The 23736-nt window shown below is 41.4% G+C and overlaps 2 protein-coding genes across 3 annotated transcripts; one reads left to right on the top strand and one right to left on the bottom strand.

Moving 5' to 3' along the window:
- Positions 1 to 3173: 3173 nt before the first annotated feature.
- Positions 3174 to 5982, top strand: dlx3b (distal-less homeobox 3b). The gene is made up of 3 exons (XM_085465850.1): positions 3174 to 3692; positions 4534 to 4718; positions 5000 to 5982. The coding sequence occupies exons 1-3, from the start codon at positions 3350 to 3352 to the stop codon at positions 5315 to 5317; spliced, it is 846 nt and encodes a 281-aa protein (XP_085321976.1). The 5' UTR covers positions 3174 to 3349; the 3' UTR covers positions 5318 to 5982.
- Positions 5983 to 10004: 4022 nt separating this feature from the next.
- Positions 10005 to 15100, bottom strand: dlx4b (distal-less homeobox 4b). 2 transcript variants are annotated; one of them, XM_085465849.1, is made up of 4 exons: positions 14252 to 15100; positions 13155 to 13348; positions 11494 to 11747; positions 10005 to 11094 (listed from the first exon to the last, which is right to left on the bottom strand). In XM_085465849.1, the coding sequence occupies exons 1-4, from the start codon at positions 14571 to 14573 to the stop codon at positions 11091 to 11093; spliced, it is 774 nt and encodes a 257-aa protein (XP_085321975.1). In that variant the 5' UTR covers positions 14574 to 15100; the 3' UTR covers positions 10005 to 11090. The 2 variants fall into 2 exon arrangements, with proteins under 2 accessions (XP_085321975.1, XP_085321974.1); XM_085465848.1 differs by lacking the exon at positions 10005 to 11094 and having other exon boundaries at positions 11311 to 11747; positions 14252 to 15099.
- Between the last annotated feature and the right edge of the window lie 8636 nt (positions 15101 to 23736).

Below are 23736 nucleotides of genomic sequence, written 5' to 3'. Positions count from 1 at the left end.
GCTTCTAGAGACATTCTATGACTCTGTGGTGGCATCCGTCATTTTTTACACTGTCGTATGTTGGAGCAGCAGTTTATTGGCAGTTGAGAGGAAGAGGTTGGATAAACTCATTAGGAAGGCCAGCTCTGTTCTGGGATGCACCCTGGATCCAGTGCAGGTGGTGGGAGACAGAAGGACTCTGGACAAAATAACATCTCTGATGGACAGAGTCTCCCACCCCATGCATGTAAATGTTGCTGAACTGCAGAGCTCCTTCAGTGACAGACTGCTGCATCCTAGATGCATGAAGGAATGTTTCCACAGGTCCTTCCTCCTTGCAGCTGTCAGACTGTCAAAACTGCTCCCAACAAACATAGATGTTTACATAAGCGCTGTAATTTGCACTAATCAACCGAACACCTACTACTGTTATAAATTGCACATTACGTTTCTTAGTTTATATATACTAACTCATTGGAAGTTACATGTCTACTTTTTAATAACCAAAACAATACACAATCTGTACTTATTCTAAATATTCTTAACTGTTTAAACATATTTCAGTATCCTGCTCTGTTTGCACACTACAACTCGGTTTTGACACTTATCTGTACTTGAATTTTAATAACTGTACAGTACTGTTTTGGTAACTATTGTCCATGATGTAAATATGTAAAAAAAATTGTGTGCTTCTGTTCTATGTCCTGTTCTGTTTCTGTTTGTGTTTGTATTTTTTTGCTGCTGTTACAACCAAATTTCCGCCAGTGGGACAATTGAAGGATTATTCCATTCTATTCTAAATCAATATTTGATGCTCATGGTCTTGAGAACATTGGGTGACACAGGATTAAAATGCCGTGGAAGTCAGTGAATGAGCTCAGGAACACTTCCAGAAATGACTGTCTTCTGGGCAAAGCTCTTTGTGCCATACCAATACAGGTTAAAGCTCTATCATACAAAGAAGAAGCCACATGTGAGCATGTTCCAGTTATTTCAAATGAACAGAGGCAAAGTAGAAAACTATTCTGTGATCAGACAAAAATTGAAATTTGAAATTCTTTTTGGAAAACACAGATGCTGTGTCTGCTGGACTAAAGAGAAGAGAGACTCTGTAGCTTGTTATTACTGCCCAGTTCAAAAGCATCTCTGACAGTATGGAGCTGCCTATGGAGTTGGCAGCTTGCACATCTGGAAGGGTACCGTTACTGCTGAAAGGCATATTCAGGTTTTACAGCAATATATTCTCCATCCCTGTAAGATTTTTATCAGAGAAGGCTTTGAGTATTTGAGCAAGATGATGTTAAACTCCACACTGCATCTATAACAACAGCACAGCTTAGTGGGAGGAGTTTGGGTGCTGAACTGGTCTGCCTGCAGCCTAGACTTTGCACCAATTGAAAACATCTGGCACATCATGACATGCTATATAGCAGGTGCTGTCCATGCAGTGCTTTATATGTTCAAATGATTTAAAGTGGATTCTGATTTTCACGGGAAGCCAGTGAAGAGATGCGAGAATAGGCGTGATATGTGAGAGATGCAAAGATGATAGGTCTCTTCATCTTTCATGAAGGGAGAAAATTAAAGCGTGTACTAAAAGTTTCGGATAAATTACAGTAAAGATTTGATTTTTTGCAATTTGCAATATTTATAAGGTGAAGGGAAAAAAAAGACTGGATGGGCTTTGAGATGTGAGATACAAAATCCAGATACTGGTTAAAGATGATACCGAGGTTCTGAGCAGATGTTACGCTTCATGACTGATTTATGTTTATCGAAAGGGTTGGTGTTATTTTAATGTCTCTGAAATTACAATATCAGGTTATAGGCTTCCACAAATGTAGGCAAATATTAGTCAGCCTTTTTTCTCACTTGTCATAAATAATTATTAAAAAGGGTTTACCAAACATTACACTCCCATTAGTGCAAATTAAATAAATCAATTGTGTCATTGCCATTTAAACATTTAGACCTCTTCTTTTAGAGTTCTTTTAACTTTGGTTCTAACACGGGATCAGATTTTAGCACCAACCGGGTATCTCCTTTAAATTTGTCTTATTTAAAATTTCGTGAACAGAACTTTTGAAACTACAGAGCGGCGCTGCAGGAATTTACCTAAAGAGGGCGGCAGTTCACAACACATGAGAATCTAGAGAGTTGCATAAAAGCAAATCAGAAGCTTCACTTGAAAAGTTTTTAAATAATCTTTAATAGTGAGTCTATGAAAGTTGGTCGTTCAAAATTTTAATTTTAAGCTGTAGATAGAAAAACAATCTTCGTACACCTTTAACTGTATGAAGCTCCAGGTTTTCCTTCTTGCAGGAAGAAAATGAAAGATACATTTGCAATCTCGCACAGCAGGGGGCGCTGTGCACTGTGATTTCATCAGGAGGGACCTAAGCCAAGGAAACACAATGAAAATTATAATGAAAAGTTGTATAAGTGAGAAGGGACGGATTTTAATCATTGATAATATTAGAATAAAAAACATTATATAATAAAACTACAGTTTTACCTCTAATATTATCTAAAGACTGTTATGAACTGGTACAGCGCAGTTCTTAACCGTCATCTTAAAAAGTGTTGGTGGAATTTGCATTTACAAAAAGCAAAACACGGACAGTGTGGAGGAATTCAGCCGTAGGCATTATCAGTTGAACGAGTCTTTTATCTATTTGCTGCATCTCTTTCACGTAAAGTCCGCCGTCCGCCAACACCTTTAAATGACAATAGGAGTCTGTGGGAGACGGGTATGCAGCTTTTCAACATGCTGAGCAATGTCTGATCTCTTGGTACTGTTACGAAAACATTGCATAAAACATTGAGGAGACGACCTGGCTGAAGGATTAGTCTTTAGAAAAGCTCTGGGCTACTTTTGTGTTGAAGCACCACGACCCCACTATGCAGCCTGTAGAGCAATTGGGGAGAAAACTGGGCCTTTGGTTTAAGTTTGAACACAGTCTCTAAATGCAATACTTCACGTTTCACACGTGAACAAGTAAATTCAAATGTAAAGGGAACGAAAAAACTCGGGGCAATGGGCTATGTGTGCACATATGCGCTCTTAGCTAAAGGCTGGCTTTCGCCAAGGCTTCGCCCGGAGCGCAAAGGAGGAGGAGGAGAGGGGGCAGTGGAACCAATAGGAAGCCAGCACTAGCTCAGTTCTTTAAAACTGTGTCACAGGGGCAGAGCAATGCCACAACCAAGTTTCTGCAGCTGGAAGAGTTTCAGTGGACTATAGGCTCGTCACAGTCGTGCGTTCAAAGAGCGCGCACACAGCAGTTCTGCGTCGCGAATTTGCTTTGCACAATCCGCAGAAGAAAGGATCCACCAGTGGACTTTCTTTATTCTGGGGGGGACTGCTTTCACAATGAGCGCCGGACAGACGTACGAGAAGAAGATTGCGAGTATTTTGACCGATCTCCCAGGATCTATGAGTTGCCATCCGAACTCCAAGGACTCCCCTACTCTGCCCGAGTCGTCCGTGACGGACATGGGCTACTACAGTGGACAGACGGCCCACGGCCATCATGAATATTATCAGAGTCAGCCGTACGGGCAGCCCATGAACTCTTACCATCACCAGTTTAATCTGAACGGAATGGGAGCTGCTGGAGCGTACGCCACCAAATCTGAATACCCATACACGAATGGCTACAGACAGTACGGACATTACAACAGAGATCACCTGCAAGCTTCACCTCCGGGCTCAGGTAAATGAAGAGATAATCACAGGCTGTGTTTTGTTTTGTATATCTCCAGTGTGCATAATGTGATCTACGCCAACTTTAAATCTAATCACTTGTTTCCCTCTTGCATGATCTGGTTGGACATTTTTTAAAAAGAGGTATCCCTCATAGCAAGTTACATTTCATTATAAACTTTATTTCCTATTTGAATGCCAACTTGGCGCACATTTTGTCATTTTGATTTGATAACAATTGGTAGATATCCAAGTAATCCAAACATAAAAGTATTACAAATATAAAAGCAACGTGGTGCTCACTGATTATTTTATTTCTTGTGCAGTCATGCGTAAAAGATAACATTTGTCCAGTGGTAGTGTGCCGTTTTATGCTACTGTAGTGTTATAATTGCCTACCCTGGACTGAAACAGCAATTAATAGGTATGCATAAACTGGTAAGGGTTAGATGGTAATATATTCACTTCATAAATTTTAATGTTACCAACGTTTAACCTTTGAAGTGAAATGCAAGTTTAGACAAAAATATTTTTTTGAACCGTGAACAGTTTGGTTTCCTTCTTTGCCTCCGATGTTCTTACTAAAGTGCCATACTTGTGTTTTCAACTGAGGAGATTTTTATTATTATTATTTTGATTTAGGAAAATTATTCTCAGTTGTTGTTTTTCCCCCTGCCTGGCTAAATTCCCATATCGCCAAATGTCTTACTACCGTGAGACTGCTACCGTTTGTTTGTTTTTTTAATTTTATTTTCCTGGTGTTTCATGTTTAAGCCTTTGAGGCCGTTCGAAGTTCTATTCAGTGATCAATATTTATTTATTTATGTGTGTATATATTTATTTATTTGCAGTGAAAGAGGAGCCAGAGCCGGAGGTTCGTATGGTAAATGGAAAGCCGAAAAAGATTCGCAAGCCGAGGACGATCTACTCTAGCTACCAGCTTGCTGCTCTGCAGAGACGCTTCCAGAAGGCACAATACCTCGCCCTGCCTGAAAGAGCGGAGCTGGCGGCTCAGCTTGGCCTCACTCAGACGCAGGTAAGCCACCTGTAAACACCTCACATTTTCCAAATGATCAGCGCTTTAAAGTCACGTGAATTAGGGTTTCCCCAGTATGGCCAATAATGTAACCTTTAATAACACCCTGGTGCGTAATTACGCACAGCATATATGCTTTTTGTGTCTGCACTGGATATCCCTAATTTAGGTAAACGATTAAAAATTAAATGCGCTGCTATCCTGAAGTTAAACACTCTTTGAATAAACTAGAATCACAAACATTTTAACATAACAGTTAATGCTGATCCTCTGATTCGTAGGTCAAGATCTGGTTCCAGAACCGGAGATCCAAGTTCAAGAAGCTGTACAAAAACGGCGAGGTTCCCTTGGAGCACAGCCCCAATGCCAGCGACTCCATGGCCTGCAACTCCCCGCCATCTCCCGCTGTCTGGGACAACAGCAGCACCCCTCAGAACACCCCGATCAGCAGACCTCAGGTGCCGCAGCCGACGCACAGTTCATCGCCGCCGTACCTGGAGGATTATAATAACCACTGGTACCAGCAGGGATCACACCTACAACACCCGGGAGCCGTGCACCACCCAGTCCCGCAGCAAAGCGTGGGAGCTGTTTATTAACACTGACTCAAGAGCAGATTTCTGTCTTCGGTTTTATTTCAAGCGAGGTCTCTCCACAATGACTCTGCAGAGAAAACGATGACTGGACCGGGAGACAAACCTGAGATGAAACATTGCTGTGGTTTTTTTTTTTGGTTTTTTTTTAGATGATCAAGAATGTTTCAGAACTGGGTTTCCATTCACAAAAGCACATAAGGGATTTCTGATCACTTGTGGCAGCATATTTAACGGACATCTGGCGTGTTTTTAAATTATTTATCGCTTCAGTTTTTTCCTTACCTTCTTTTGTAAATGAATAAATGGTAAATATGCAAGTTTTTTTTTAAATAAATAAGATGCCTATACACAAACCGAATAATAGCAAAAAGAAAAACAGAAAAACAAAACAAAAAACAAAACTGTGCGGTTGATCCATGCTACATCAAATCTTGTGGGTTTGTAGAGAGCGCTCAAAACAACTCAGGTCATATTTATATGGATTTGTACAAAATGTCGAAGGCTGTAAATATGTGTTTATATGCAGAACCACTATGATCATATTTGTTCAAACGGAACGACTGCACTGTGGTGCTTTCAAAAACCTTCTTTGTTTTTTGTTTTTTTTATATTCATGTAATTAGTCCACTTGTTGCCTTCCTGTCAATTGAATAAAGGTGTTAATTGTACGTGGTGTGTGAAGCCCCTTTCATAAAGAGCCTGTCGAGAGACGCACTGGAAAACCGTGCACACATCTCAGTGTTTTCAGTTTATGTCACCTTAAACTGCGACGCATTTTCAAACCAGTTTGAACTGGATTGAACTGTGGAAGATTTATTTGCACTGGAAGCAGACATTATAATTACAGCTTATACGGACATTTGTAAAGAACAACAAATATGCAAGCGGTAGCCTATGCTTTAAATGTATATTTAATATATTTACTATATATATTTTACGTAACTTTATTTCAACTTCTAAACTGGCCAGTGCCAACATCTGTGCCGAGAGGCGTCTGCTGTTACAGGCGCAGGTACAGTGCGGCTTTTTTGGGATTTAGTGGCGCGCTGACGTGTAGACACATTGGAGTCACTCAGTTTTATTACGATTCTGCTGCCAGATAACAAGAAAGAGTTCAGTGTGTATGTGTGTTAGTAGGGGAGGGAGCGGGGTGGTTAGGTGAAGCAAGACTGTTCCGAGGGGAATCTCCCACGCACGTATGAACGCGCATAAGAATGGAAGAAAACAGTGCCAAATATTGAAGGTACGACAAAACACAAGCGCGTTTGTGTGTGTGTGGGAGAGCGCGCACCCGTTTAAAGGTTTATTCATTCCCTTTGCGTTGGCAGACTAGTTTTCCTCGCCTTCGCTACCGTCATTCACACAGTGATATAAAAGACACTTTTTTTTAATCTCACAAAAGGGCTTTCCCAGGTGATAACATAAAACAGGCTGTGTGTGCGCTCACAAAAGCTGGGGGAAAACACCTATATGAATCACCTGAGAGACGCTTCATAAACACGACAGCGACTGTTGTGACAGCTACAATAAGGCTGTCACAGGAAAAGAAGAAGAAGAAGAAGAAGAAGAAGAAGAAGAAAAAACAGCTTTCCCCGCTACACACCACCCCCTTCCCCAGCCTCGACCCTTGCGTCAGCTAATAAATAATGACAGTGGACAATAACCTCGGTTTGGCCACATAAACCTTGCGTTATTAAATATGCAGCCCAAAACTGACATGATGGAGAGCCGCTAATGGCGAGCTTATCCACATGGACCACCAAAGCGCCATTACGCACTGAGCGAAAACGTAGGGTGGGGCAGGGGCTAAGGGTGTGAGAGGTTTATAACCTTTTATACTGCTTCTAGTAACAAGAATGGTATGCCCCCATGAGTGGAGCTGTTAATGTATGAAACTTCACTGCAACATGATATCGGGTTTCCCTAAATAATTTCGCTGATTTCTCAATTTACCTGAGACAGGAATAAAAAAAATATTTCAATAAGGCTTAATACTGATATCAGCTTTAAAAAAATAATTCTCGTTTCTAATTAATAAATAGTTTTATGTTAGGAAATTAAACCTTGGATAATTTAGCTATATTAGCCAAACGTAAACCTCAAAGTGCAATATTGGAAAAGAGTACATTAACGCAAATTACAATAAGAAAAGAGCTTTAAACTAAAATAATAATAATCATTATTATTATTAATATTATTATAAATCAGTAATCAGAAAAACTTGTAGGGATAAAACAATAATAATAATAATAATTATTATTATTATATTGTTTTTGTTGTTGTTGTTGTTGTTGTTCGATATAAACTATGTTTTCAAATTGTTTAATTATTTTACATTTAATTTTTAATTAAAAAAGAATAAAAAATACACAGCTATATTGACTCACATAATGCAAATCTGAGGGATATTAAGAAATATAATGGCAGCTATAATAATAAGTATTGGGCTGTAGAAAAATAGTTTATACTTTAAAATATTGGATATATTTCCCACGTTTTTGTCATTAAGCTGTAATAAAAACCAAGTGTTTTCCCACACCCTTTGTAGTGTGTTTAGAGATTACGTTTATCCTCAAAGTTTCTGCCAGACTTCACACACATTCTCTCATAATTCTGCTGTAAACAGTGAAATGTATCACAGCTCCCAGTTCTGTTTCCCTAATGTCTTCTTGGCTTATTTCTCTGAACCCAACACCAGTTGCCTATGGCTTCAGTCATCATGTCGATGCCCTGTGCTGATTTGACAAAAGCAATATGATTACTATTGCCTTTTAATATCAATGAAATCTCATCAAGAACACATGTGTCCTCCCTTCAGCGGCTCCCTCAGCGTGTGTGGGCCTCGGCCGTAGCTGTCAGGGGAAACATTTGTGCACTTGTGTGTGTGGGCTGTAGGACATGTCGATGTATGTCATGCCTAAACATCAACAAGTGTAAGTAGCCACGGAGGTGGAGGTGAACTGTTGAACTTGAATGTGATCCTGCATGGCACGACATCACAGCACCCTAAATAGAGCTGTTGCTCAGGCCCCTGTAACCCTTCTTCTCCTTTTTCCCACTGCAACAATCAACAGTGTGGTGTCAGCACTTGTCCCCAGGGTGCAGCAAAACGGGTTGATGCGGAGGTCGGCAACTCAAACGTATCCATGGAAAGACTCTCAGCAGCTGTCCTGCACTGAGTCCCTGCATGGGCTGGGCCTTGGCTGCATTAGGATCACTCATGCTCTCCATTTTGCTGCAAACTTGGACGAAATGATGGGAGAAAGGCATTCTTGACAGCTGTGGACTTGTGAACCCTGCCTGACCTCAGGCCATGGCTGGGCCGGGCTGTGTGTTGATGCTTCACAGCCAGTCGTCACAACCCGATGAAGCCACGAGGAGACCTTTGTGCATCTTACCTTGGCCTATAAATTAAAGCTCAGGATTTAAAGACTGTCAAATGCTGAAAAGGAGAAAAGGAAACTATATTTTCCCAAACTTTCATTTATGATAACACAGGCATGCTCGAATTGAATTCACTGAATCTAAGTGTGAGTCAGTGTACATACCTTTCTGCCTGCATTGTGTTTGTAATCCCTCCAGACTCTGTGTGCATCATGCCACAGAGTAAGCCAGGCCTTCCTTCAGACGAAACCAAATCATGCATTCACTCTCTCTAACAGGGAAGCTGCTCACAATTACCCGAGATGTCAGATCACTCAAGTTAATAACAATAATCACCCCAGAGACCTGCTATGCCATTCACCCATTCAAAGCAAGTGGGATTTAATAACAAGCTATTTTCCCTCTTATTGCTATCCTGCAATTAAAACCCATCAGACAGTTCGTATCTGATAACCCAGACCATCCACATCACTGATACAGTCAGACTTGGCTTTATCATTACCCTTCAACCCACCACCCCAGCTTCCACCCCCCTCCTCTTTAGCCTGTCTATTACACCAGGAGTCTTTTCACTTTCTCTTCAATCCGCCTGCATGATAATTGCCCCCCCGTTTGAAAGGTCCTACTCTTCTCTGTCCAACTCCACAAGCCCATTATTCTAATCTGGAGATGTGAAATTGCCTATAATTTTCCCTGATGCCCCGTCACTTGCTTCAGCAATGCTCGCTTCTTCTTCCCTGGGTCCGCATGTTTAACAAGGCACATAATCATCAGGAATGAGGAAAAGGGCACGAGGGTGTATATATATATAAAGAAGGAGATGTTAATGTAACACAATGCTTGTCGTTATGTGAGAAAATCAGCTCGGAGGAGCGAAAACACGGGGCTATGGTGTGGCTTTGTTCTTCACAGGAGCACCACAGAAGGCTTTAGAGCTCCCGAACAAGGTACCACTTCTCTGACTAGGTAAGGCAGGGCTGATTGCATGCTGTGCGACTGAGTGTTCTGGTGACTTGGTGTGGACATGCAGCTAGAAATGGGTGTTATTTTATGTTTTTGTATCTAAAGAGGCTGTTTTGCAACTAAAGCTTGTTTTTACCAGGTGCTCCGCTAGAAGTTCACTTAGCTTTTGTTTAGAATTATGAAAGGTGGCTGTCTGGATTATTATGAATGCATTTTCTGGGAACTTCTCTACTTCAGCATGAGGCATGAAAATCCTTTCACCACACAACTAAAATATGCAGAATTTTCAGCAATGTACTTTATAGCAACACAAGTTTAGGATAAATATTTCCAAAAGGCTTCACTTTATTTTTTTAAACCCTGAGTGTGACATCAGGAAAAAAAGATAACTAATGCTTGCCAGACAGTTTGAAGCAGCAGAGTGATGAATGAAAAAGACAAAAAGAAGTCACTGGCTGTTTCTCTAAGCTTCATTAAGCAGAAATCAACTCTCCATTTAATCAAGAGCATCAGCCCCGATTGTTTGCAAAGGTATAAATAGCTAATTCTCCGTGTTTAAACAGTCTAAGCACTAGAATTAGCAAATCATTTCAAAAGACTATAAACCAGGCGAGGTTTATTGTCGGGACAGAGCAGCCATTTATCATCTGATTATGATAGGGCGAGTTTGCTTTTTGATCTCACTGGAAAATAAGGGAAATATTGTAAAAATGCTTTCTTGCACGTCATCTCCGCTCTCCACTTTGATGATGAAAAAAGATGGATGGTGGATATTCTCTTCAACGTCTTTAAACGCATACAACTGTGTGTTTTTAGACTAAACACATTTTATAACCAACACCCAAAACAAGCAATAAAAATGCAGTGAAATGTTATTTTTGAATAATATTAAAGGTATTTTTAGCTGTAATACTGGCTTTCAGATAAAAGCATTTGAACAGCACGTGTCTTAGAGTTTTTATCCTGTGCAGAAATGTTACGTTAAAACTCAGCCACGGTGCGTAAAGGTGGCCACCCTCTCTTTTTTGTCTCAGCTGGAAACAACTGCTTTCCTGTAAGGCAACAGCCTTCCTTTCGATTTATATCGAACCCAGTCATACTCAAACGGTAAAACCAAAACAGCCTACGAAACCGAAAAAAGATACCAGGGCCGATATTTGCTTTTTGTCTAACAGAAATCAATCCCCAGGTGTTTTGACAATGGCTGTCGAAATTCAAGCAGGGTCGCAGGTTTTTGTGGATCGCAGTTCAGGAGTGTTGATGGACAAAAGACAGCTTTTATTCTCGCACGGCATTATCACAGGCCGAGCTGTGCAGTGCTCAGAAAGCTCTGAAGAGTTTAAGCTTGTGTTTGTCAGTGTCTCATAGCACCGGTTGTTATTAATCCAGGCTTCTTTAAGGAACCGGCAATTCCATCTTTCTTTTGAAATTACCTGAAAGTGAGGGGAAGATAAAGAAACCTAAGCAAAGACATTTAGTGACAATAAAGTGACAGCTGGTTAACTGCTGGCTAATAAAGCAGACGCACGGACACAGTATATTTGAAAAAAGTTATTTTATCCAGAATGTCTTTTAAACTGCACACACAAACCCACGTTTCACTGATGTCAGACCCTGCAACAAGAGCTTGCAGTGATATAACGCCCCCCCTTTTTTTTCTTTGATGCCTGAATAGTTCTTGTAGTGAGAATTTTAAAATTCAAAACACACACAGAATACAGTGAATATAAACAAGGTCTCCTAAACTCTCAGTTCTGAGAGGAGACCTCTGGAGGCACCAGCAAGTTCAGTGCAGCCCGATGGACTCAAGTGTCCAAAAACTGTCCACTCACATCATCTGAGGCCTGTGCATCGCGTCCTGATGATGAGGGTGATGATTCGGATACCAATGACCGAAAGTGTTCATGTAACTGCTCGGATGGACCGGGGCTCCTTTGTTCGCCATAGAGACCTCCCATAGCTGGGGCAATGCGGGCGAGCAGGGAGAGATGGAGCTGGTGCCGTGGAGATGTTCTCCCTCTGATCCGCTGCCATGCTTCATGATCTTTTTGTACTTGGAGCGCTTATTTTGAAACCATATTTTCACCTAAAGTGGGAGAACAAAAGAGAAAATGGGCATAATTGTCACTGCAGTTAACAATCAGCAGCAATATAAAAGAAATCTCATTGTCGTTTTCTTTTTATTAGCATATTTCCCCCGCATTAAACTCGGTGCTCTTTTCATCATAAACTACCCCGAAGGGAACACTGTGAGCAATAAAGAAAGTAAAACTCATAATAACTCATCCTTTGGGGTTGTTTTTGCAAGTCCCAGGCCTAATCTTGGCGCACAGTTAGCTATTCAGCCTTGCAGATGAGTGCCACTTGTTACCCATTAAAGCTAAGCCCTTTTATTGTTCGCTGTTTTATAAGTCTAGTGATGCATGAGTGTGACAGCAACAAGCCGGGACTGAAAGAATTGTGAAATAAAAGCGGCTCCAAACGCGCCGTGATAGGTCAGCGAAAATGTTTGTGGGTTCAGTTCATGGTGGCTATTTTTATACCCGAGAACAATGGTGTGAATATTCATTTTTTTAAAAAGAAAGCACCAAAGAGCCCGCTGGATATCTAGGCAACAACAACAGCACCAACAACCACACGAATGGCAGAACAACTGGGAGATAATTGTCGGGAGAAGTGTTCAGGGATTAAGAATAAAGTGCAGGAGGCGGCTGAGATGACAGGGTGGATTTCATAATATTGTTTATCTTCTATTTTAAAACTCTGACGACTTAATCGTTTAACTTTAGAACTCAACTGAAACAAAAAAAAGTGATCCAAAGGTCTCATTTTTGTCCCATCCGAGGGGGGTCAGTTGACACGTGCACCTGTTTGTCTTGGAAACGCGTGTAATTATTATAGTGCGTGTGCATGTGTGCTTGTGTGGCCTATAGGTACTAAAAGACTTACAACTACACCGTAAAAAAGTACGTAAAAACGAATAAATACAAGCATATCCCATTGTTAGGGGCTGGTTTAATACTCTATAATAAACTACTGAAAAACATCTGCCAACCACTGCTTTTGCATATATTTTTTCCTCCTTTTGGTAATTTTGTTCCTACTGCAGCCACTGATCACAAAAACTCTTCAAGGACCGCAAATGACAAAAGAGATACAGCCAGTAAATAAGGAATGCATTAAGGGATAGGGGTATGAAATTGCTGTGATCCTCGATAATGCTGCAAGTATTTCTTTTCAATCATATCCAACACTATCCTCTTTCACTAATACATATATTTTATTCAGTCTACCATGAGTCACACTGATTCAAAATTGTTGTATATAAATTATTAGTCTATACAAGGAGTGGAAATGTTGCAAGGGAGTCATTTTAACCATAACATATTGACTATTTCTAGCTTTCACTACATCCTCCTAAATAATCTGTTTATTAGTTAATATAGTGCATAAACGATAGAGAGCCTCGCAAAGTGATGCGTTTAAGGCCTACCTGAGTTTGTGTGAGCCCCAGCTTTGCCGCAAGGTCTGCGCGCTCCGGTAAGGCCAGATACTGTGTCTGCTGGAAGCGCTGGTGCAGAGCCTGCAGCTGCAGACTGGAGTAGATGGTCCGAGGCTTGCGAATTTTCTTCCCTTTTCCATTTAGACGAATGTCTCTGCCTTCAATCACAGAGGACTTGTCGTGGTCTTGAAGATGAAACACAGAGCACAGAGTTTGAGCAGAACAAGACGTCCGATTTATGAGTTTTCATCATATCCGTCAAACCAAAGCGTAAAAGTCCCATTGGACAAGCTTTGAACGTGGTCTCTGAGCAAAACCTACAGTTGCAACCAACACGAAGACCAGAGGAGTAGTTCGGTTTTACAGCCTTAATGCATACAAATTGTAGTCTCCGGATACTGCATCTGATAGGCCCTGGACGCCAACACAAAACGCCAGGGCCTGAAACGAATTACATTTGCGCATCAGATATTAATCTAATGCTCCCAAATTCTACCTTAATCTGGACGGAACATTTTAGTGCGAGCTTCACGTGGCAATGTTTACACTTCTAAGCTTTCTGGATCAGAAGGCCGTAATGCCAACAACACACGCAGCAAATGATCACACACACAAGGATGAAAGGACGGTTTTATTCCGACACCACTGGGTTAATGTGCATTAACAATAGGGGTACCTGTGGTAGGCCCAGACCATACTCAGAGAATATTATTAATATAATAATTAATATTTAATGCGACTGCATATCTTTCTTATATAACAAGGCAAAGAAAGAACACCCTACCGAGACTTAATCCTTTATTATTTCTGCATTAATAATAATAAAAATACCCCAATGTGAACGTACCTCCACTAAAATTATTTTTTTAGTAAATCTTTGCAATGAAAAAAAAAAAAAAAAAAAAAAAAAAAAATATATATATATATATATATATATATATATATATATATATATATATATAATCAACTCACTACACATCTAAACGCGCTTTCCCCCCCTCTCCCTTGCCATGTGCGCAAATAGACTTAAGGCATATCAGTTTATGGCCGTTAATGATATACAACAGTTCAGTGACTTTCTCACGTACCTGTGTGCTCTAATCTGCTGTGGGTCACACTGTTGCTGTTGCTGTGATTGCTGTGTTGGTAGGGCATGTAAGCGGACGGGGGATGAGTGTTCACCGTGCCGGGGTAGGCGTAGCCCAAAGAGCGGCCATAGGACGCGGTACCAGGAAAGGGGCTTTCGTGCTGGGAATGGCCAGCAGCTTGCAAGCCGTGAACCGGATAAACGTGAGAGAGTCCGGAGGAGTGCTGCTGGTGCGTCGAGTGTCCGTGTCCGAATTCTAGAAAGGCCGACTTGGAGGGATCTGAGCCATTCAGACTGTCAGGGATAAAACCCACAGACATCATTAGCTAATGCGCAAGTCCACAAACCGTCGCTCTGAAGAGGGTTTCATGAGTTCTGTCGGACAGCCTGGAAGAAATCCACGCGTAACTCCAACGCATCATCAGCGAGAAAAGAGCCCCCAGTGGTTACAAGTTGTGGGGTGCATGCTCATAACTGTCGGGGAGTCAAAAAAATCAAATAAAAGCGAAAGGATCCGTCTTTACATCACGAACAGAGCTCACATGGTTCTTCAAACACCTCCTGCCTGCAGAACCTCAAACTCACACTGGCTTCCATCTACGAGCGCTCTGATTGGTCTTCGGCAGCCAGCTGTCACTGAAGCTCCGCCATTAACTTCATTAACATATGATAGACCTATACAGGATGCAGCTCTGCAGCCCAGAGGCACCTCCTTCCATAGATTAGCAAATAAATATAATTACTATTTATTCCTTTCTCCATTAAGCAATATAAACAACAACTCCCAGGACAATAATCTCATTTTGAGAATTTGAAAAAGAGAGGAAAAACGAGCCAAACTAAATTTATTTGACTTTATTTACTGAATAATATGTGTTTGTGTGTTTCCATGTGCCCGACGCTCTTTTACAGAACGAATCGGACTCATTCGGGGGTGTAAGCAATTTAGTAACCAGCAGAAAAACATCATGCTAATTTTGCTCATTCTTATGTGGCGTTAATGATCACGATTAAGGTCGGGATTGTGAACGCTGTTTTTTTCCAAAGCTCCAATGTTTTTCTTCTGGTTTTAATAATCGAAATTAAGGCAAACGAAGTTTCTAATAAATTCTTCCTGCATCAAATCTGCGACAAAAAGTTTAATTTCTAAATTTCAGCAGTGTACTCAACGACATTCCTGCACTGTGCTGCCAGAAAAAAAAAAGAATAAAAAAAAATATAGTAGTTTACTGCGAATAACCCCTGAACTAACCCTAAAATCGTCGAGAGACATTTTCCAGTATTTGGAAATTCACTTCTTTGATATTGCAACAAACACTTAAAAAATCTTAATAAATGCAAGTACATATACAACTTACAAAGCATGCTTTATTTATTTATTAAAGTGTAACAGGAAATGTTTTTGTTCATTTAATGCTCATTAAAATATCATATTTTCATTATTTTAGCTTGTGTAATGCTTCTACAGTCAATTTAAACGCAGGGAAATGCGGGCAATAATACACAGAGATTCAGTGACACACATTTTTTTTTAAAGTATGTGTCATTTATTAGTCTTAGAAGGTTCTGGCTACTGCAGATGTGTGAATGTGACAAATATTTCCAGACATATTTCCATACCCTGGAAACCAGAGGGAGAAATAGAAGACAAAGAATAACAAAGTCCGGTATTTATTTATTTTGTTCTGTGAAACTAAGGGAAAAAAAAGGTCAGCCCACACGTCACTCATATTGTCACCACACGATAAGGTTTATAAAACAAGGGAAACTTGCCAAAAGAGGGCAGAATTGCAACTGCGTGGTCAGCAAAATCTAGAAGGTGCTCGTGGATGCAGATGAAGAGACAACTGTGGCAAGAGGCCCAAAGTAGTAATAACTGTTTCTATATTTTCAGGCATGCCTGTTTCAGTCTGGAGCTGCAGTCTCAATCGACTACTACGAGAAAGCTACTGCGGCTACCGAGGCTTTTGCTTTCAATAAAACCACGTTTTACAACACAGTTTGATACAGATCTCAGATAAATCACATATAAGCTGCAGCGAAATTATAAACAGAGTGTTTGGTGGGTTGAGTGTGGTGCTGCGCTGCTGTCCAACCCCGTCATTTTGGTCATGTCCCTACCCTGCCTGAAACTACTGGGAATCCAGCGGCATTAAAGGGCCTGCTGGGGGCTGGACTGCTTCCCAAATCTCCCCACAGGCCTCAACCATGCAGCCAGCCAGAACAAAGCCACAAATTATTATCACAGTCAAATTTCAGTCACAATAAACGACGAAGAAAAAAATCGGCAGTGAGGCCAGTTTCATATTGTGGGCGACACTGGCTTCACACATAAGAGTTGTAAATGGAAATGGTCTCTGGGAAATTAGAGGTGTTACGTCCATTGGCGTTTTACTGCAACATTATTGTGTTACTGCAGCGTGGAGATTGGAGTTGGAGGGAACTGATGTGACTTTTGGAACAGGTGTTGCTTTCACGGCTTAAAACACCATTGCGCACCGCACAACGCACGGCCTCAGTTTAATTCTTTGAAGGCATGGCCTGTATACAGACACAGCTCTGGTCTTAGGCACTTCCTGGATGTGTGTCAGAGCTAAGGGAAGGGAGGAAGCAAGGTGAGGAGGCTCTTTAAGGTTTGTAATTATGCCTGTATTACCGGTAAAGAACAAAGGCGGGCCCTGCAGTCATAGGGCAGGGATGGACGTTGCTCTATTAATACACGCACAGGGATGATGTTAGAAATAGTCACACTCCTGAATGCAGCCCAGACTTACTGGCGTCTTACTGTGCTGCACAATGCGCATGAGCGTCAAATCTGCAGAGGTGTGTTTGACATAGGTGTCTTAAACACACACAAGCACGCAAACCGATCGAGTTTGTCCATCTCTAATGCAGAGTGACAGTGTTCTTTGTGTACACACCAGAAAAAACACACACTCCCAGGCAACTCCCGCCACTGTGATCTTCCCCACTGTGGCACGTCTTGTTCTACAAGTAACCCTGTGCTGCTGGAGCTGAGCCGAGGCCCAGATACAGGATGACAGTCCATGACCCCCGCACACCCCGAGAAGTGGATGCAAGCATTTATTATCACAGGCTCAACTCAGCACATAATAGACCCGAATAAAGACCCACATGTCCAATTTAAGCGGCACAGCCTGATGGCTCTGAAGCCGAGGCGTGCTTTGACACAATTATCCAACTAGGAATGGATCAGAAACAACATCCCAGGATTTTCTTAAATTATTTTGTGAGATTGAGGAATATCTATGTCGCATATGTGCATGCTTTCGTATTTTAGGTGTTAAGATTGAAGAAAGCTTCCTAGTTTGCCGGTAAAAAATAAAAAAATAAAAAATAAGAATGTGTCCGAACGAGGCGGCTGTGTTTCATCTGTGCAGACAATAGGCCTGACATTTTTCTGACTGTTCTTTGCCCCAGGAAAAAAGAAAATAACGAAAGAAGTAGAGAAGAGAGAAGGTTCCAGAGTGGAGCTGAGGATGAACAGCCTTAATCTCACCTCCAGGCGAAGTCATCACACAGAAACACTCATATCTGCACCGGCCGGATCCTCATTCCTTAAGTGCCGTGCCTTTGCTGGCAGCCTGTGAGGGCCCACAGAGTTCAGCTGTGTCACATGATCAGCATCATTCCAGTGCCGGGTACACACAGATCTAATGTGTACTCACTGGTTCCTCTGACTAAAAATAAAACACCTGCTCATTGGATTATTTTTTTCATCACGCAATTTCCTCATGAAATTTGTTTTTGCCAGTCGAACCACAGAGAAGACGGACTGCGGTTTCATGTTTCCCCCACCGCTCATTAATTTAAATGTTATTTATAATTTCACAACAGAACAGCTCACCACTCACCACTTCAAGTTCATGATACTTTTTTTAATAATCTCCTCATTTTCGAATAATAAAACTAAGGTTTTTTTGTTTTAAATTCAAATACAAATATTTCTTTCCTCCTTAAATTCAACATGTTTTCGTTCGTAAATATATAATTTTCAATAAGTTTTGTTTAATAAGGTAGTTTTGTGAAAAAGTTCGTGTCTGCAGTCTAGCTATTATTATTTGCAATTTAATTAAATTAATTCTATTCTGTTTTCACATTTTATTTTATTTTTTTTTTACTAAAAAAAGTTTTGGAGCCAATAAATAAATAAATAATTAAAGATGCCAGTGTGCTAGCAATCAATAAAATGGAAAAAGAAAAATGCTAATATAACTATTCAGTATCTTCAAATAATTAAAATGCAGGGAGAAACGATCTTTTTCTTGATGAATTCTTTGCGAAATATTCAGACTAAAATAGCCCAAGGTCCAAATATACATTATTATACCAGTTATAGTTCTTATGACGCATTTTTGTGCAATTACAAAATTTAAATTGTTTTTTAGATTTTAATCCGACCCATTTATTGAGCTATCTGTCAAAATTCGGCACCAAAATAAAGACGAAACGAGAAAAGGGGACACAGGACATAGAGAAAATGGGTAGATAGCCTGAATAGCTCAGAGGAAAAAGACACACGTACAATTAAATCTAAAAGCTAAAGTGACTCGAAGTGAATATTGTTGCGTGGGAAATGCCGGAATGTGCCTGGTTTTCCAATCTTAAGCACTAAATTCATCATTGGCATAATTGTTGCCAGACAGCAGATGACAGCAGCATCGCCCACTGCCGCTCACGGTTAAACTTAAACTTAAAACTGACTGGTTAAATACAGATGTCTAGGCAACTCTGTACAAAAAAGAAAGAAAAGAAAAAAGAAAAAGATATAAATAAAAATCCTTCAGGAAACCGTTAGCCGCAATATGCAGGATGAACCATTCTAGTGCAGCCTGAGCTTGATGGCACACGGGGGCATCTGATTTAAATGGCTTCATTTGCATTTGGCATATGGGTAAATTATGCATTGCTGATTTTTCTTTCTTTCTTCCAGCCTTCTTCTCTGGTTTAGTGGCGGCTCCAAATACCCAGTTGGTATTATTCTGACTGTGGGCGCACACCGTGACCAGTGCACGCACTTATCTCTCCATGAAAATGCCACTGTGTCAGCAGGCACATGGATACAGTGAGAGCCCAGCTGATGGACAGGCAGTGGGAGTGTATAGAGGTACATCTCCAGGCCTGCTCCACATCTGGAACAAAGAAGCCAGTCTGGGTCTACCCTCGGTGTTTACAGCTCTGTTGTTTTTTCACACTCCTCGCAAAATCTTGCCCAAACACACATTCCAGACTCACCAGCTCAACATGGGGGAAAAAAAATGCTATATTTTTCCACTGTAAATCTTGCCCCCAGTACCAAGGGAGGCAGGCAGAACAACAAAAGCTTGAAGCTGGCATGGATCAGTGGAGGCGACAGGAGGGTGGCAGCGGCTCCAGAGAAAGAGAGAAAATCCTGCGTGGCTGGGTGGCTGACATGGCACATGAGTTTAACTGAGGTCAGAAACGGCTGATGGGATGGCATCACAGGCCTTTACAACATTTCTGAAGACACGTGATGCTAGATTCAAGCAGTATTTTTAATTAATATTTTTTATCAACACTGATTTTGACAGAGAACATCTTCAGGCCATAAATCTCCTTCTTAAACAATAAAAAGATTCACAGCACTCATTAAGTCACTACAAAGGCCCACAGGTTTAACAAGCTGCATATGTTTAGACAAGTAAGAAATTAAAATGTGCACAGCATCACAATAAAAAAAGCAAAACACCTTTTCTCTCAGTCCAGAGCAGATGAGGTGATGGGAGGTAGAAATGATAAAAACACTGGGCGATGATTTCCCTAGGGGGAATCACAGATGCATACCCGATCAACATACAATGACACAGGGCTCAGGGTTGCCAGGTTTAGACACTAGGTCCTGTTAAAGACCGGTTTACCAGGTCCAAGGATTATCCATCTGAAATTACCTGCCCCTCTGGTAACTTGAACTCCTTTTGTGGTCTGCAGGGCAACTGTGTGCAAGACAAGCATCGGTTTGAAATGCCAGAGGTGACGGGGATGACAAACCGTGGAGGATGGGACGCCTGTCTGAGCAGCAGAATGGATCACACGGGCAGCGGCTCCAGGTTGAGAGACACGGCTGTAACCTTTATCTCCCATCGACGAGGATCTTGTGAGAATTTCTGACAAGGAACATGTAAACTAAGTGTCAAAACAAGTTTCCAGTAAAGCAGAAACACCTACAGCAGATCACCTATTATGTATGACTATCCTTTAATAAGGGAATTAATATTTGGCCCCATATAGATCTTTCACAGCCGTGAGGTCAAAGCCCTTTCTTTATACCTCTTCACTGGGAACAACTTGACTGGATCAAGTTTAGCTCCTGACAACAAGCCCTGGCTCTGTCAAGTGTTAAGTTCCATTGTGACCTACAACAAGACACAATGCCCCTGCAGCACCCTGCCTCTACTGGGCTGCCTATCAAATGACAACATCTCTCGGAGAAAAGCTTGGCAAATTGATATTAAGAAATGCACCTTGGAAGTATCATGTGCTCCTTTTTAAATTTAAAAAGAAAATAAAAGAAAAAAAATCAGTACAGTGTACATATAAAATAGGAACAATGATGTGTACAGTACAGATTCTATCCTGTACCTTTACTGCTTTCATAGGAATTTAGAGGTTAAGGAGCAGGTAGGTGCTGCTAATCAAATGCACTTTATTAACTGAGCACCTTTATAAAAGCAGAGGCTTTGATAGTTCTGATCCCTCAAGAGCTACATGTCAGACTCTACAGGGCTCAGTTAGCGTGTTAGATGTTAAAGTTTGTGACGGTACGATTACAGAAAGACTTCCTCCAAAATTCCTCCACAGCAATGCGAGGGAGTCATAAAGTCATATGGAAAACAATGGCTTCAAGTTACCAAGTTATTGCTGCTAAAGGTGCTGCTACAAGCTAACGAATCATGGGGGGTACTTATTTTTTGCAAAAGGATGTCGAGTACAAACTTCTACCAATAAGGAAAAAAATGTTGGTCACATGACAAATATATTATGCCAAGGTGCCACTATGAAGCTGGACAATGACAAATTCTCTCTCCTCCTGTTTAGGTTATTATGAAACAACAACTGTGATAAAGCTCAGAAACAAATCTATAATTATACAGCACAGCATGTAAGAATGATATCCTACATAAAGTATACAGAAATATATAAACATATAAATTATCCATACTTTTAATTCTGTTTTCAACTACCAGCTCCTGTGCCTGATTCTGTAGCTGCTAAATCCTTGACATGCATACAGACTACAACAGTGGGAGTGAACCAAAACAATAAATTTTGTTCCTGAAAACCAACAAAGTGAGTTTAAGAAGGTTATAAATCTTAACAGAGCTGAGAGCGACATCTGGAGATAATTCTCCGTAGGGTTGTCACAACAAGCAGGCAGCACCCTTCAGTTCAGTTCAGTAGTCCTGTGATGATCAAGTCTCAATATGAAGATATTGATTAAAGCAGATTTGACACTGATGATTTTCCTTGAGAATAAATTGATGAATGAAGAGGACTCTTTATGCTTTAAACTGTCATAAATAAATGAGCAGACTGTTCAACTAGAAAGCTATCCCAAGATTAAAGTTGCTCCCCTGACCTTGGTTTCATTGTGACATTTTGCTGCAGTACTTCAGGTGTTTAACCTTGTCACATTAAAGCGTTTGTAACTGCAGGGCTAGACGACTGGGGCCAGGATGGGGCACGGTCTCAAAAAAAAAAAAAACAGGCCTGCGCTCCCAGATCATCAGATTGTCAGTGGCCGCCTAAAGCCTGCCAAGAAACATCAAAGCCTTCGAGACTGTCTCGTTTTATCTTTGAACCTCACCAAAACACGCCTTCTCCGCTCCCTCCCTCCCTGCATCCTTATACCACCGGTTTAATTTGATAATTAAAAAAAAAAAGGGAAAAAAGTTCTAAAAAGGAGAACACAATCAAATCAAGTAGAAAGATAAACACAGAAATCCACTGAGGGTTTTGTTTGCGTGTAGTTTTTGTGTAGATGCCTGACATGTCATGCCATTCCTCTGTCACGGCAAGGAGACAGTCTCAGTCTGAGCAAGTCCGTCCTCACAGGGAGCAGCCTTCCATCAGCTCCTGGCTAAGAGTGATGGCTGTGAAAGAGCTACCTGAGGCAGAGATCAAAGACAGACAGGATACATACGCCCCAGCATTTAACTCTTTTCATCCCTCACCGATTCTCTGTGACTCATCGTGACCCTTCACCTGCCTGTCTGTTTGGGCTCTGTGTGACGAGCGGCAGTGGCATTGAAGTGATTATGAAATGTTGCTGTATTGGACAAAAACAAAGGGGAGACAGCATAAAGTTTGGAGAATGGAAATCTACTGTCTGATGCAGCTCTGACAGCCAGGACTGAAAGTAGCCTGGATGTGATTTTTGGCTTTTATTATGTGTTTTTACCGACTCGCCACAATAAGCGGGACCTTGGTTTCTCCACTTTCGGCTCACCTCGCAGTGGAGGCCAGTTTCGAGGGCTATTTGCATTCCAGCAGAGAGAGTGAGGACAATTAAGCCATTTCCCCTCCAATCTATCTCCCTCCAGCCAGCTATCCCAGCATCCCCTGGTAGATCAATGGGAAGTGCAGCTGCGAGGCCCATGTGTGCCAGGCTGTGAGACGAGGGAGGAGAAGATTGGGGTTAAAACCCTCCTGGCCCTCAGATTGGCTCCATACCTGAGTCAAAGCACCAGACAAATCCACAGCTGTTGCCGGGCAGAGGAGGGAAGCAAGAGGCTCTCACCGCATCTGTAAAAGCATTACACGCTTTCTGGCTTCGGTCCACTGTTTATTTTCTTAATGATATGAGTTCAAGCATCTGCATTTTGTATTTAGCATCTTGCAATTGAAAGGAGAGAGCTAATGTAGACACAGGTTAATTTCACCACCTGTTACACATAAAGGAAGCAGCCTCTGCTTCTATCACAGTACATCTTTGTGCCCCCCCCTCCCTCTGGGCACTCAGACTGGCCACTCCAAAATCAATTAGCCAAATCACATATCACAAAAGTAGCTGAGCTCTGCTTTCAGTGGCCAGGCCCCTCAGGTGTCACGGAGTCAGCTTAAAGGGGCAGGCGACAAATCTTGGTTTAAGTTGTGTGGGATTAGACCAAACAAAGAGCCATAGATATCCAGCCGCACCTGTGCAACTTGCTCCTCAAGGACCGTTAACAGGGAGACGATTTGGTCCAAATGGTGGCTTGCTCAGAACTTAATCTCCCAGCTCTCGCGGGCAGTTGCAGGTATCTGTTTCCACTGCTCCCAGCAAAAGAGACTGTCCTGAACGCTGACAAAAAGAATTGCAGAGCCATCGTGCAACAGGGACTTCCATCAGTGCGGCCCACGCCGAGTCCAGGTGATCAATCATTTACATGTGTAATTAGGAACGGGTGTCAAAACAGAAACTGTACACTCACCTGGGGACCCTGTGTGCAGAAGGCTGACATCAGA

Source organism: Copadichromis virginalis, linkage group LG8 (genome assembly GCF_057382275.1).
Source record: "Copadichromis virginalis isolate Kocher_CV1m ecotype Utaka linkage group LG8, C_Virginalis_male_GT1.1, whole genome shotgun sequence".
Taxonomy (NCBI): Eukaryota; Metazoa; Chordata; class Actinopteri; order Cichliformes; family Cichlidae; genus Copadichromis; species Copadichromis virginalis.
This window is presented reverse-complemented; position numbering and strand designations above follow the sequence as displayed.